Here is a 14,402-nt window from a genome sequence, read left to right as displayed (position 1 = left end):
ACCACCACTATTATTACTACTACAACTACTACTATTACTACCACTACCATTATTACGACTAGTACTATTGCTACCACCACTGCCACCACTGCCATTACTACTACCACAATTACTACTAATACAAATAGCTGAACCTTATCAAATAATCTTAACATTTGTTTTATATACATTATCTTTTGTGCCTCACAGTATTTCTCTGAGGTAGATAACTCTATTACCTTCACAAGATGAGGAAATTGAGAGCAGAGAGTTTAAGTGACTTGCCCAGAGTCACACAGCTAGTCTCAGAGGCAAAATTTGAAACCAGATTGCCTACTGACTCCAAACTTCGTGTTCTTTCTGTTACATCATGCTACCTGTCACAGCTGATCCAGATAGCATGGATGGCTTTATTGGTTAACTTTAGGAGTTTTTTGCCAACTTTCTTTCTGACTTTGCCTAAGTTCATATAACCTAAATCTCTGACCAAATGTGAGATTCTCATTTATTCAGTCTGATATCTCGGAGAATCTTGACACGCTGGTTCCAGTATAGAAAAGAAGGGAAAAAATGTTCCAGCTTATGTATCACTGGCATTGTAGAGACTCTTGCCTCCCTCTTTTCTTGGCCTTTGAACCAGGGGTCAATGCTTCCTATCCGCTGTCTTTCTCAAAATTGTTCCCATTTTTAATGTGGCGGTGGAGCCCACCAAGGGCAGTTCCTTTGTATTGAGAAAGGGAGCACGGATGGAGCTGCAGAGTCATCCTTTGCAATCACCTCGGCCCTGTAGTCAATTCAAAAACATCCCATTGTTTTTGAAGCCAAAGCTGTTTGCATTTACAACCTTTCTAGAAAGAAGTCCAGTAGAAAGACCTGTCGCCACCCTCCTCCAGTCCCAATTTCAATTGGTGTTCATGTCTGTGTCATAATTCTTCACAGGCTCCACAGCGGCATCCGCAGAAACCGGGGTTCCCGGCTCCACAAATGTTTCTAATTGGCATGGACTGGGGGTCAACGCTGCCTGTGCTGGGGTGGGGTCTCTGGCTCTGTTTGTGTCAGAGCTTGCACATCCAGAGCCATAAGCCCGAATCTGTGTGTGTGTGTGTGCGTATGCACACACATACGCAGATGCATGTGCACACGTACACTCATCTCAGTCTTGCAGAACGGAGCTCAGCTCCAAGTTAGAGAGGGACCAGGCAAGGGATGACGGCTGCAGCCGCCCTGGGACAGGATGAAGTAGATGGCTGACTTCTGACCAAGATTCAGATCCAGGGCAGCTGGCCCACCCTCCCATTGGGAACAGTGAACGAGGAGCTTATAAAATACACAGCCCAAATGGAAGTGACCCCATTGACTGAAACCAGCTGTGTGTGTGTGCGCATGTGCGTGTGCATGTGCATGCATGTGTGTGTGTGTGTGAGTGTGAGGCCTCGGACTGTCCCTCCTGATTAGCCATCACAAATAAATGGAAGTGCTCAAAGGTACTCTGGACAGTCACCAAGATCATTTATTCTTGCCTGAAGTTGCACCTCGGTAATGACCAGCGTTTTTATAGCTGAAAAAAAATGTTTATTTGCTCATTAATTTCCCGCCAGCCTCCCCCCTCCAAGCCCATTTCTTGGCATGGCAGAGGATGTTATTTAAAACAGGACATGGTTTAGCTTCAAAGAGAAAAATCATTCTGAAAAATACAGCTTGGATTCATTTGCTGGTGATTTATCATTCCTCGAAGTGTGGATTACGAATATGTATATTTGCTGTCTCTTAATGATTTAGAGTGTAATCGCTCTTCTTGACCCTCGGACATGGTGGAGCCAGGCAGTGGGCTATGAGAGCCTTCCAGCAGTGCCCTGAGTTGTTTGGGAAGGGACTGGAGGAGAATGGGACTGAAGATATAGAAGCAGAAAGAACCTCAGGCGTCATTGAGTGCGCTCTTTTCATATTACAGTGGGGAAACTAAGACTTAGAAAGGAAAAGGGACATGTTCAAGGTCATACAAGTAGTGCAGAGCCAGGAATCATCCCAGGTCACCTAACTCTAAGCTCAGGCTTTTCCACCACTTCACACCGCACCGCCTTCCTCCAAGAATGTTAAAAATGGCCCCTGTGAAATGATCTAACAATTGGTCTATTTCAACTTTTTGTTCAATGAGTGATGTGGACTAAAGGCCAGGGGGAAGGAGAAGAGTGAGGAGACCTGGGTGGACAGAAGTGGTCACCTGTTAGCCCAGACAGTAGATGTGTCTGTCTTGCATCACCCAGAGGCTGAAGCCTGCTCTTGGCTGCAGATGCCTCGCTGTTTCCTACAGGGATTAGGTGGAATCACAGTGATGAAGTTCTTTCAGCATGACTGAGGAATGCAGAGAGCAAAGCTGAGAAGTTATTATTATAATATATTGTTATGAACCAGGCAAAGAGTTGACGGGGGGCAGTCCAATAAATTTCACTCAAGAGGGCAAGCTAATTATTGGAGAGATGACAATCTGGGCCATCCGTCAAGGTTCATTGGTTTCTAATTAGAAGTGGAAAGGGTTGTAACATATTGCAGTGGTAATATCTTGGTCTATCCCTAAATATCTTTCTCGATTCTGACATATTCCTCTTCAGGAAGAAGTTTTTTTTTTTTTAAGCTTTCAACAAGCATTTATTAAGCACTTACTGTGTGTCAAGCATTGTGCTAGCCACTGAGGATACAAGGTCAGAAAGTGTAGGTGCAGCTAGGAGACTAGACTGCTGGTGGATAGATCACTGGGTCTAGAGTCAGGAAGACCTGAATGCAGACACTCATTAGCTGTGTGACTGAGAAGATTTAAAGATAAAACAAAACAAAATTCTACTTTCTATTCTCCTTGCTTCTTTCTATTAGACTTTCCTTGCTTTTATTTTTCCAAAATAAGGGCCTCCCTGCTTCTAGCCTCTCATCTCTCCAATCTATAAAGATGCCAAGATAATTTTCCTAAAGCCCAAATCTGACCATCAGATTCCCCTGGTCAAGAATCTGACTCCCTATTGCCTCTGAGGAAAAATGTTCCTTTTTGTTAAGCCCTTCATTGCCCGGCTCTGACCTCCCTTCCCAGGCTTTTTTTTTTTATATCCCCCCATCCCTTCAGGTACTCTCCATTCCAGGCCACTCACCATTCCCTGAAGCTGGCAGTCCATCCCTACCTTGGTAGAAGTTGCCTGCAATGGTGTTAATGGACCTATCAAGCTGTGTGATAGGAAATGAGTTCAGCTGTCCTCTGAGAGGCTGTGCTCAAAAACCTGAGCTGAAGCAACTCTGGAAAGTGGACCCACACCAGTTCAATTCCATGCAATGCACACATTAAGTACCTGCTGTGTTCTGGACACTATGCTTGGCGTTGAGCATACAAAGACAAAGAGGAAAAGAATGGGAATGAGCAAAACAAATTAACTTCTATGAGTTTATATTCCATTTTAATACTTCAGCAGAAGTATAGAAGTGCTTTTAAAAGTCTGGTTAATTGAGAGTTCTGATTAGATGTGGTCTACTTAACTGAAGTTTTATTCTAAGTATTATTCTAGTGCCTCTTCATGAGCATAGAAATAGCATTGAGGTTGCCCTGGATTCCCAAAGATTCCACCACCAAGGAATAAGCTCTGACAGATCCTGGCAGAAAATGTTTTCAGGATAGTCCCAGGAACAGTCAGAGTATGTGCTCTGACCACCAACCTAGCTAGATCCAGAGCAGCTCATCTCTAATATGGTGGCCAATATGGGATGGATTTGTTGGCCATGGCAACCTGGAAATTCTACACTGGCTAGAAAACTCTGTAGCAGAAAACTCCAGCTTTCATGGAGCTATTCCATCTGCATAATTAGCATTTACCATAATCTGTGATCAGCTTTGTATGCAAATCCACGAAGAGAACTCAAGGTCCTTTAGGAGTAATATTAGGCAATACACAGAATTTTAAGGTTCACAAAGTCCTCTAGTATCTCATATCAAATGAAGATCTCATTTCATCCTCACCACAACCCTGAGAGTTAGGTGTTATTATTATCCCCACTTTATAGATGGGGACAACTTGTCCAGGGTTACATAGCTAGTAAGTATCTGAGGCAAGAGTTGAACTTAGGCATTCCTGACTTCAAGTTTAGGACTCTATTCCCTAACCCCCTCATCCCCACCCTACCTCCTTGCCTTAGTAAAGACTTTGTGTACCTAGGGCGATCCTACAATGAGACACACTTCTTAATGCACGGCCTGTTTCCAAAAAAGAAGCTATTTGATGATGGAGGACCCAGGACATTGTTCTGGTCTGTGAGGATAATGGGTTATTACAATAATAACCATTTTGAGGAATCTGGCCTGGGCCAATCATTGAGTAATTCTTTATGACAGACTTTATTTATTTTTTTAATCAAGCTCCATTCAATGTTTCAGATGTGCCTGGAAACTTTCTGGGGCCCAATATTGTTATTGCTTCCCACCCATCCTAAACAAGAAATACCACTTTCTGTATTATTCTACTTTCTTCCTGTTCATTCCCTCCCAAAGTCAAGGCAATCTTTTGTGTGAGGCAGAATGGTATTACCATGAGGGCCTCTTCACCTGAACCAATTTGATACCCATTGAAAGGAGGTAAGCTTCTTGCAAGCTATGAATATATCATCATCATCATCATCGTTGTAGTAATACTAGCAATAATAATCATTGTTAGCACTTATATAGTATTTTAAGGTTTGCAAAATGCCTTACAAATACTATCTCATTTTATCTTTATGACAGCCCTGGGAAGCATATTATTATCCACATTTTATAGAACCAAGGCAGACAGAGGTTAAATGAATTGCCTAGGGTCACACAGCTAGGAAGTATCTGAGGTCAGATTTGAACTCAGGTCTTCCTGACTCTATCCACCCTATCCACTGCACCACTCAGCAGCCTCACTTAAGCTCCCTGATACTCAGTTTCTTCAGCTGTAAAATAAAGTAGTTGGACTATCTGGTCTCTAAATGCCTTTCTAGATCTAAATTTATAAACTGTAATGCCTGTGCTGTTGGATTGTGCCCTTGGGCAAGTCATCCATTAATACCAGCACCACCCCTATTCCAAATTTGTTTTGTTTTGAATTGGTTTTTAATTTGTGGCATAATTAATCAATCTACAAGTATTTATTAACCATAGTGCCAGGCTCACCAGAGATACGTGTACAAAGAATGAAACAATCCCTGCTTGCCATGAGCTTACATTCTAACGGGGGACACAAGTGTGTGTGTCTGTGTGTGTGTGTGTGTGTGTGTCCCACCTCTGACGCCTATTATCAGTGTGACCTTGGGCAAGTCAATTACCATCCCTGGGTCTCGGTTTTCTCATCTGTAAAATGGGAATGGAATGGGGACTAGATTGCATCTAAGGTTCTCTCTCTCTCTCTCTCTCTCTCTCTCTCCCTCCTTCCCTCCCTCCCTTCCTCCCTCCCTCCTTTTTTCTCTTCTCCCCTACCCTCCCTCCTTCCCTCTCTTGAAGATATTACCTGTTCAGTTCCAGATGACTTCAATAAAGCAAATATCTCAATAAAGCATAACATATGAATTTTTTGGTTTCCCAGTACATATAAAAGTTACATTTACATTATACTGCAGTCTATTAAGTGGGCAATAGTATCATATCTAAAAAATATATATATACATACCTTAATTTAAAATACTTTATTGCTAAAAAATGCTAACCACCATCTGAGCCTTCAGTGAGCTATATATAATCTTTTTGAGGGTGGAGGGTGTTGCCTCAAAGTTGATGGCTGCTGACTGATCAGAGTGGTTTGGCTGAAGCCTGGGTTGGCTGGGGCAATTTCGTAAAATAAAACAACAATGAAGTTTGCCTCATCGATTGGCTCTACTTCTCACTTGAACACTTAGAGGGTTATTAACTGGCCTAATTTCAATATTGTGTCTCAAGGAATAGCGAGCTCAGAGGGGAGGGAAAGAGACATGGGAACTGCTATTTGGTAGAGCAGTCCGAACACACAACATTTAGTGATTAGGTTTGCCGTCTTATATGGGTGCTGTTCATGTCACTCCAGAATAATGACAATAGTAACATCGAGGATCCCAGATCCCGGATTGCTGTAACAGATATAATAATGATGAAAACGTTTAAGATATTGTGAGAATTACCAAAATGTGACCCAGAGACACAAGGTGAGCACGTGCTGTTAGAAAAATGGCACCAAATGACTTGCTCGACGTACGGTTGCCGTTCAATTTGTAAAAAATACAATATCCGCAAAGCACAATAAAATGAAGTATGCCTGTAAATATGTGTATGTATGTGTATATATGCATATGTGTGTATACACATATGTATGCACTTTTATATTCACTTTAGTTATATATTAACTTTATACATATTCTAAATGTATACATATATGTACATATATTTATACTATACATACACATATATGCAAACATAGCATATGTATAAAGTTAGTAAGTACAAGCATATACAAAGTCATTAAGTAGTTTAGGAGGAGGACACTAGCAGTTGCAGGGAGTGAGAGAAGGCTTCCTGTAAAGGTGATGTTTGAGCTGCATCCTAAAGGAAGAGAAGGATCCTCTGTGCGAAGGCACAGGGCGGGAAATGGGCATGAGATAAGAACAGAGAGAAGGCCAGTGGGTCTGGATCACAGAGTGTGGGAAGGCAAGCAGAGTTCATCAGGGCTAGAAAGGTAGGCTGGGAACAGGTTATGAAGACCCTCAAAACATATACTGAGTCTAAAGTGTTGGAAATGTAGTCAGAAAGGTTTGAAGACACTAGCTGGGTGGTTACAAACATCATTTCAGTTCTCTGGGCATTAGGTTCCTCATCTGTAAAATGGGTATGATAACATCTGTGATACTATCCTCAGAGCGTTGTTGTGAAGCTCAAATGAGATAATGAATGTAAAGCCTTGAAGTGCTACAAAAATGCCACTGTCAATATGAGTCATTTTGATTCCCTGTCTCCCCCATTGTTGTATGGATTTTGCATTTCCTTAACTGTATACATGTTTTCTCTACTTCCCCCTTTCCCCCTCCTTTTATAGAATGTAATCTTCTTGAGGGAAGGCACTATTTCATTTTTTTATTTTATTTCTATCTCCAACACCTAGCTGCTTAGCACAATGCCTGACATCCAGAAGGTGTTTACTAAATGCTTGTTGAATTAAATAGAACTGAAGTCACATAGATTCACCTGCCTGGATTTCCATTACTGGTCTCAGTTTCCCCCTCTCTGCTTGCTTTGTTCTAGAGGCTGAAGGCAGCTCTGACTCACCACCCTGCGGCCATGTCCAATGGAAACATGAACAGCATGGGACATATGATGGAAATGATGGGCTCTCGCCAAGACCAGACGCCGCACCATCACCTGCACTCGCACCCACATCAGCACCAGACGCTGCCACCCCATCACCCGTACCCACACCAGCACCAGCACCAGCACCCTGCCCACCACCCTCATCCGCAAGCCCATCACCAGCAGAACCACCCACATCATCACTCCCACCTCCATGCGCACCCGGCACACCACCAGACCTCGCCACACCCTCCCCTGCACACGGGCGGCCAAGCACAGGTAAGTTGAGTGAGCCATCCAGAGGGCTTTCTACTTTTCATTAGCAAAGCAGTTGTTAAAGCCATCATTAGCAGCTCGTCTCCAGCCCCCTCCGGCGCTGGCCCATTGAGCTAGCTTTCTGGGAGGACATAGGTACTTCAATCCCATCATTGCATTGTTTCTGGACATTAGCAAGTGGTGACTGATTTTAAATTCAGACCCCAGGTCTGGGGGGCAAATACAGCCACAACTGTCAGAAATCAAGGCTGACCTCCAATCTGTAACAAAATTCAAATACAAAGATAGTACCAGTGAGAAAGAGGGTGGCCTGAAAAGAATAATAAGGACACTTAGGCAGTGTGGGGCTGTGGAAGGAACATTAGACTTGAATCAGAGGTCCTGGGTTTGAATTCCAGTTCCACTGGTCACTACCTATGTGACCTCTGTTTACCTCTCAGCCTCAGTTTCCTCACCTGTAAAATAAGCAGATTTGCCTTGTTGACTTTGCCTGCCCCCTCCATTTTACATCTATGGTCCTGTGACCTGAGTTGGAATCCCAACTCTGTGACATCATGCCTATATGACCTTGTACAAGTGACAAACTCTGTGAGCCTCAGTTCTCTCATTTATAAAATGAAAGTGCTGGAATAAATGGTCACTGAGTTCCATTCCAACTCCAAATGAGTGAGTCTATGACTAGGAACCCGAAACTTGGCGAATATGAGTTTTGGTTTGACCAGGTGTGCCGTTAACTAGATGCCGGCCAACAACCGACTTAATGCCTTGGGGGCCTATTTGGGTCACTTGTAAAATTGAAATGAATTATAATATTGACCTACCTCTCTGAGCAATCTTTGGAGTAACCAATGAAAATGTACCCCTCTAAAAACAGTAGGGGAATGGGGTTGGGAGCCAGATGCGCTCTGGGCCAAGGGAGAACTCGCTTAGATTTTTCTGCCATTTGGGTTTAACATGAGAGAAGGAGAAGAAAGATATCCCAGGACTGTAAAGGACCAATTCAAATGAAATTTTTTCCTCTGTAACCCAAGGGGCTGCCCCTCGATGATGCTAAGAGCCCTGGTTCTGGCATAAGTGGATCTGAGCTCGAGTTCTACCTCTGACTCCTATTATTGATGTGACCCTGGGCAAGGCAGTTACCATCCCTGAACCTCCATTTTCTCACTTGTAAAATGGGGATGGACTGGGGACTAGATTGCATTTGAGATCACTTCCAGTTCCACACCTATGATTATAGATGTTCTAGGTCTAAATCCTATGTTCTTATATGATCCAAAGCCCAGGTGTAGAATGAGATGTTAAAGAGGCCAGTTTAGCTTCCCCTGAAGGGATAATGGGAAAATAAGGAAGACATAAAGTCATCATGGATGGAGGGAGGGAGCTCTGCATGCATGGCGAGCCATTCTGAACTGTACTCTAATCCAAATTCCACAAGCGTCGATCAGATGCCTCCGGTATGCCAGGCACTGGGCTAGGGTCTGGGATATAGCTGGGAACAATTATCTGGTACAGTGGATAGAGCACTGGGCCTAAAGTCAGGAATCCCTGAGTTCAAATCTCACCTTAGACACTTCCTATCAAGTCACGTAACCCTGTTTGCCTCAGTTTCCTCATCTGTAAAATGATCTGGAGAAGGAAATGGCAAACCACCCAAATGGGGTCACGAAGAATTAGATACAACTGAAAATGACTGAACAACAAAGTGCTGTGCCCAGCACAGAGCAAGCACTTAACAAGTTGTCGTGGATGGGTCCGTTGATTGACTGAAGGAAGTTCCCAAGGAGCTGACATTTTTCTGGATAGTGACACAGTGTCGTTTGACAATGCCTCAGGAAGTATCACCATGAACAAAATACGGGACCCTTTAACTAAAGGGCCCTTTACCCAAATGTGGGGCAGGGACCAATTTCATCAAGAGTGGGAGGGGAAGCCAAGTTCTAGGTCAAAGATGGCACCAGAATTCCAGCCCTTGTTCCCAAGTGAAGACTTGAGGCAAGGAGAGTAATAAGAAAATAGCTGAGGAGGCAAGTCGGTGTATTTATTTATTTCCTCTCTAAATAAAAGAAGAATGTTAGGTTCTTAGCCTTCAGTGGTGAGTTACTCCACAAACAAGTTCAGCAGTCCTTCTCATCTTTAAAGACACTCATTAGCTCATTAGCCATTAGTCAATTGCCCTCCATTTCAGTTTCAAGACAATAAGTGGCCAATTGTAAATGCAATTAGTTAATTGCCGATGTAATTAGTTGGATGAAGCATTTTTTCCTACTTACACAGTCCCAGAAAGAGTTGAGGTCAGGATCCTGTGAAGATCTGACCAAGAGAGCCATTTGGACCATGTCCCTAGATACCACTGGGACATTTCAGATCTTCTCATGGCAACTGATTTTATTGATTTCTGAACCCAAACAGACAGAGGTTGGGGTTCCCCAGGAGTCCAGGGCCTGGATTAGATAAAGCCATAAGCTCTCTGAGTGTGATAGAGGGGAAAGAGTGCCGGATTTGGAGGGAGAAGACCTAGGTTCAAATCCCTATTTCTTCAGCTTCTTCCCTGTGTGACACTGGGCACCTCAGATAACCTCTCTGAGCCTCAGTTTCTGCATATGTGACCTAAGGGGGTTATTCTCAATGACCTTTCAATCTATGATCCCATGAACTGGATGTGGCAATGAGATCCCCAACTCCGATGATTCCTTATCAAAGTCAGACAATGGTTCTTTCAAATCTCCCCATTATCTATCCCTTTCACTCAGAAGAAAACTTTTGCTTCCATCTTTAACCTAAGATTGGAGTTACTTGTCCTGAGCTCCCTCTCTCCTCTCCTCCATACCTCAAGAGTCTCTCTGGTATGTCTTTACTTAGCCACTCTTTGTTCCCTGCAGTCAACATCTCAGCCAAGTAACGTTCCTACTTGAATCCCCAATCCTATCCCTTCTCCTCTCGTTCAGTTCTTAGTGTCATTGATTCGATAACTCTCATGTCTTCAGCCACTCTCTTCTCCTTCCACTCTGCCTGCGAATGTGTTAAGATTTCTCATCCTACAAAGTAATAAAACTCCTTCTCTTCCCTTCTGACGTCCCCCCAAAGCTATCATTCTATATCTATTCTCCTTCACTCCTCAGTTTCTAGAGAGAACAGATTACAATCCGAGACCACTCTTCATTACCTCCCATCTCTTCAACTTCCCATAATTTGGCTTCTGTCCTTACCTCCCTGCTGAAATTTCTTTCTCCAAGGTCACCAGCAGCCTTGTATGTGCCCTATCAAGGTGGTTTTTTCCTCTTTCCTCATTTTTTTTTTTTACCATTTGGATTTAATACTATTAACCACTCCCTCCATTTGGACAATCAGGTCTCCCAAGGTTTCCATGATTTGGTATGACTGTTGTTTCTCAGTATCTGATAGTTCATCTTTCTTCCTCTGACTAAGAAATGTGAGTGTCCCTCAATATGGTGTCCTGAGCTTTCTTCTCTTCTCTCTTTTTTCTGATGTCATTCACTCTTATGACTTCAGTTATCACCTCTGGGCAGATGACTCCCAATATGATTTGTCTTAAGAATCAGGACTGTTTGATTTGTATCCCCAGTGCCTAGAAGAGAGCCTGGCACATAGTAAAACCTTCCTAAACACTTGCTGATTGATTGAAATCTATGTCAGTCTCTCCCCCTGAATTACAGTCACATTGTTCCAACTGTCTATAAGACGTCTCTTCCCTAGCTACTCAGGTTCAACATATCCAAAATTAGTCTTGTTATCTCCCCCATAAACATCCCTTTCCTCCCAACTTCCCTTTTTCTATTAATGGCACCATCATCCTCTCTATCCCTCAAGCTCAAAATCTCAATGTCAAAATCTTATCTTTCTTCCTTTTCCTTCAACATTTCTCCATCCTTATCTAATTAAATCCCATAAACATTTAACACACATGGTGACTCCCATGTCACAATATCTCTTACAGCAATACCATCCTCTCCGCTCACATGGCCAGGCTCCTAGTTCAGGTCCTTTCTAACTCTTGCCTGGAAGATTTTTGTACCCCTGTCCTAACCTCCAGCCTTCCCCTTCTCCATCCTTCATATAGCCACTCAAATGATAAGATTGGGAGGCGGAGGAACAAATGGGTGTTGAGAAAATGGAGGCACCCTGGGGAGACTCCTCTTTCTAGAATTTTAACAAGGAAAGCAAGATGAGATACCGAATGATAGCGTGAGAAAGTGGCAAGGTTGATGGTAGGGATTTGCTTTTAGGATTCAGGAGGCTTTGACTTGCTTCTAGCCAGAAGGGAAGGAGCCAGTAGAGAAGGAGATACGGAAGCTATTAGAGATAAAACAATGGGGCAAGGTCTGGGTGTGGGGCAAGAGACCAAGGTCATGAGTAGGATTAATGACCTCAGAACCTTAAACTTAAATTTAATATTTCTTTCCATTATTTAAATATGTTACTTTAAAATTTATTTTAAAATGTTGAGAGGGGATCCATAGGGTTGGGATTGCCAGGGATCCATGACACATATATAAAATATTAGAAATACCTGCCTGAGAACAACCTGGTACTTTTAACCTACAAAACAGGACTCAGTGTTTGTCGAGATAAATTAACTTAAACTTTTATGAAGATTAATTTCATGATTCTGATTTTTTAAAAGTTTGAAAAGGATCAAAATCTTAGAGACTTCAGTAGCAGGGAGCACAGAGTGATGGGAACATAAAGACCTGTCTTGGATTTGTATTTGTAATCTCTCCTGGCTGAGGAGAGGGATCTTAGGATTCAGTCTGGAAGTGACCTCCAAGATATTCCAGTCCAGTCTCCATTCTACAGAGAAGAGTGATTTGCCCAAGGTCAAACAGGCAGCAAGGGCAAAGCCCAGATTAGGAGCTGACCCTCTGACATACAGACCTGTTCTTGTAACATTCGTCCTGGCCATCCGCAAGGCTTGGCTTGTCTGCTTGTCTTCCAGGGCAGCAAAGAGACTTTACAAAGGCAGGAACATGGGGAGGGCTCCCCCTGTTGAATACCATCTCTCTACTGGCCCTGCCGTAGGTCTGACATTCTAACATAACTCACGTCTTCAGCTTAAAGCATTGAGGGGTGGGAGAGGGGAAAGGGGGAGAGGGAGGAAGGGGAACTGACCACCTAGACAGATGAAGGGCTGGTGGAAGGTCCTGGAAGGGAGGCCCTGAAAGGCAGATGGAGGGAAACCTAAAATCCACTTTGCCAACCTCACCATTTTGCTAAGCCTGGTCCCCCAAATATGAATATGAGTTCATGTTTTATTTCACACAGGAAAAGGATTTGGATAAAAGCACAAATAGCCGGGCAGTTCATCATGTTCTCTGCGGAGATGTTTTGCCTTGGAGTGGGTGGTTTGGCTCCGGCACTAGGCCTCTGAAGTGATGAGCACTCAGTCTTTCCCCATAACAGGGCTGGTTACCTCGATGGTCCCTAGAGGGACCAAGGCTTTAGACAGTGCATCTGTTTTCTCACTAACAGGCATTAGGAGGCTGGTGGGTGTTATGAAGTCACCAATAAGTGGCTTTGAGGAACTCTTTTGCATTATATAAAAGTCAGCTCACACAGAAATCCACAGAAAGTCTGATAGAGTTTGGGGTCAAACTATATCACCATCCATCCGTCATCCTTCACGATGTCAACCTATAGCCATTAGCATGATGACTCTAGCCATGCTGATGAGAACCCATCAGTCAGTCACTCGGTCAACAAACATATACTAAGTGCTAATTCTGTGCCAGGGAACATTGGAGAGGCAGGCCATTGGGTTCCATTTCTTAGACTTTCTGCCTAGTACTCACACAGGCAAAGAGTCTCTAATAAAATGTCTTCATGGAGATTACAGCTGTAAATCTGAGTGACTGAGAAATGAACTTGTTTTTTCCTGTGAGTGAAAAAAAGAGAAGGAGCAAAGTGCATAGGGGGAGGGGTCAGGTGTCCAAGCCCACGAGAACAGATCTGAGGGTCTCACGAGATCTCCCTGTGTAGGGAAGGAGGGCAAAGGCAGCAATGTAGGAGGTGGCTGGACTTCGAAATGTCTCTGAGTCTTGAGGAGACCTGGTCGAGCACAGTCTAAACAGCGCTGGGAGACACCAGGGACCCAATGACACCATGGGCCATGGCGCATCTGACCCACTGAGACAGCAGACATCTCTGATGTAAACAGTATCCTTATTCTCAGACACCAGAAGTGTAGCAATGCCCCCAACCCTTTGCTGTTGTCATTATCAAGGCATTTTATGTGTATGACTTCATTTCATTCAATTTCCACAACAAATCCATGAGGCAGATGCTTTATTAGCCCATTTTACAAGTGAGAAAACTGAGGATCAGACATGGGAAGGTACTTTCCCTGAGCCACACAGCTGGAGACAGGATCTGAACCCGGGTCTTTCCCAACTTTGAAGCCCCAGTTCTCTATTTTCTCCACCCTAACGCTTCTCATTTGTTCGCAGATTGTTCTCAGAGACAGTGAACACCATCCCTCCTGCAGGAAGGGCTTCCAGTCACTATAGAGTGAAGCTGGGGGGAGAAGATTTATGTAAAGCAATTTGCCAACATTTCAGCAGAGCTTACTGTGCTTTGCAAACCTTGAAACAATATCTGGATGTTAGGGATGCTAAGGAAGGGCTCCAAAGCCGGACGGGTACCCGTGTCTTGCCGGAGACCGTCTGCCTCCTTGTGCTCAGACCCCTGAGGCAGTGAAGGCCATACCAGACTCATCTTGGGTTCTGTTACTGTGCGATCAGTTCTCCAACGTGAGTCTCGGGGAAGCGGCGGACTGACTGTTCCTAGGCGAACTCTTCCCAGATGGCTGAGATCTGTCATCAAAGTTCAGACC

General features: G+C 43.7%; 1 protein-coding gene across 2 annotated transcripts in view; it reads left to right on the top strand.

Moving 5' to 3' along the window:
* Positions 1–14,402, top strand: part of LOC114050684 (cyclic AMP-responsive element-binding protein 5) — a 487,545-nt gene that overhangs the window by 456,035 nt on the left and 17,108 nt on the right. For both annotated transcript variants that reach the window (XM_027872545.1, XM_027872546.1), the window contains one exon: positions 7,235–7,558. In XM_027872545.1, the coding sequence (XP_027728346.1) occupies positions 7,235–7,558 (324 nt within the window). The remainder of the gene's footprint in view (positions 1–7,234; positions 7,559–14,402) is intronic.

Source organism: Vombatus ursinus, unplaced genomic scaffold, assembly GCF_900497805.2.
Source record: "Vombatus ursinus unplaced genomic scaffold, bare-nosed wombat genome assembly UNPS02014799.1, whole genome shotgun sequence".
NCBI lineage: Eukaryota > Metazoa > Chordata > Mammalia > Diprotodontia > Vombatidae > Vombatus > Vombatus ursinus.
The sequence above is the reverse complement of the archived record's forward strand: the minus strand, read 5'-3'. Positions and strand labels throughout refer to the sequence as shown.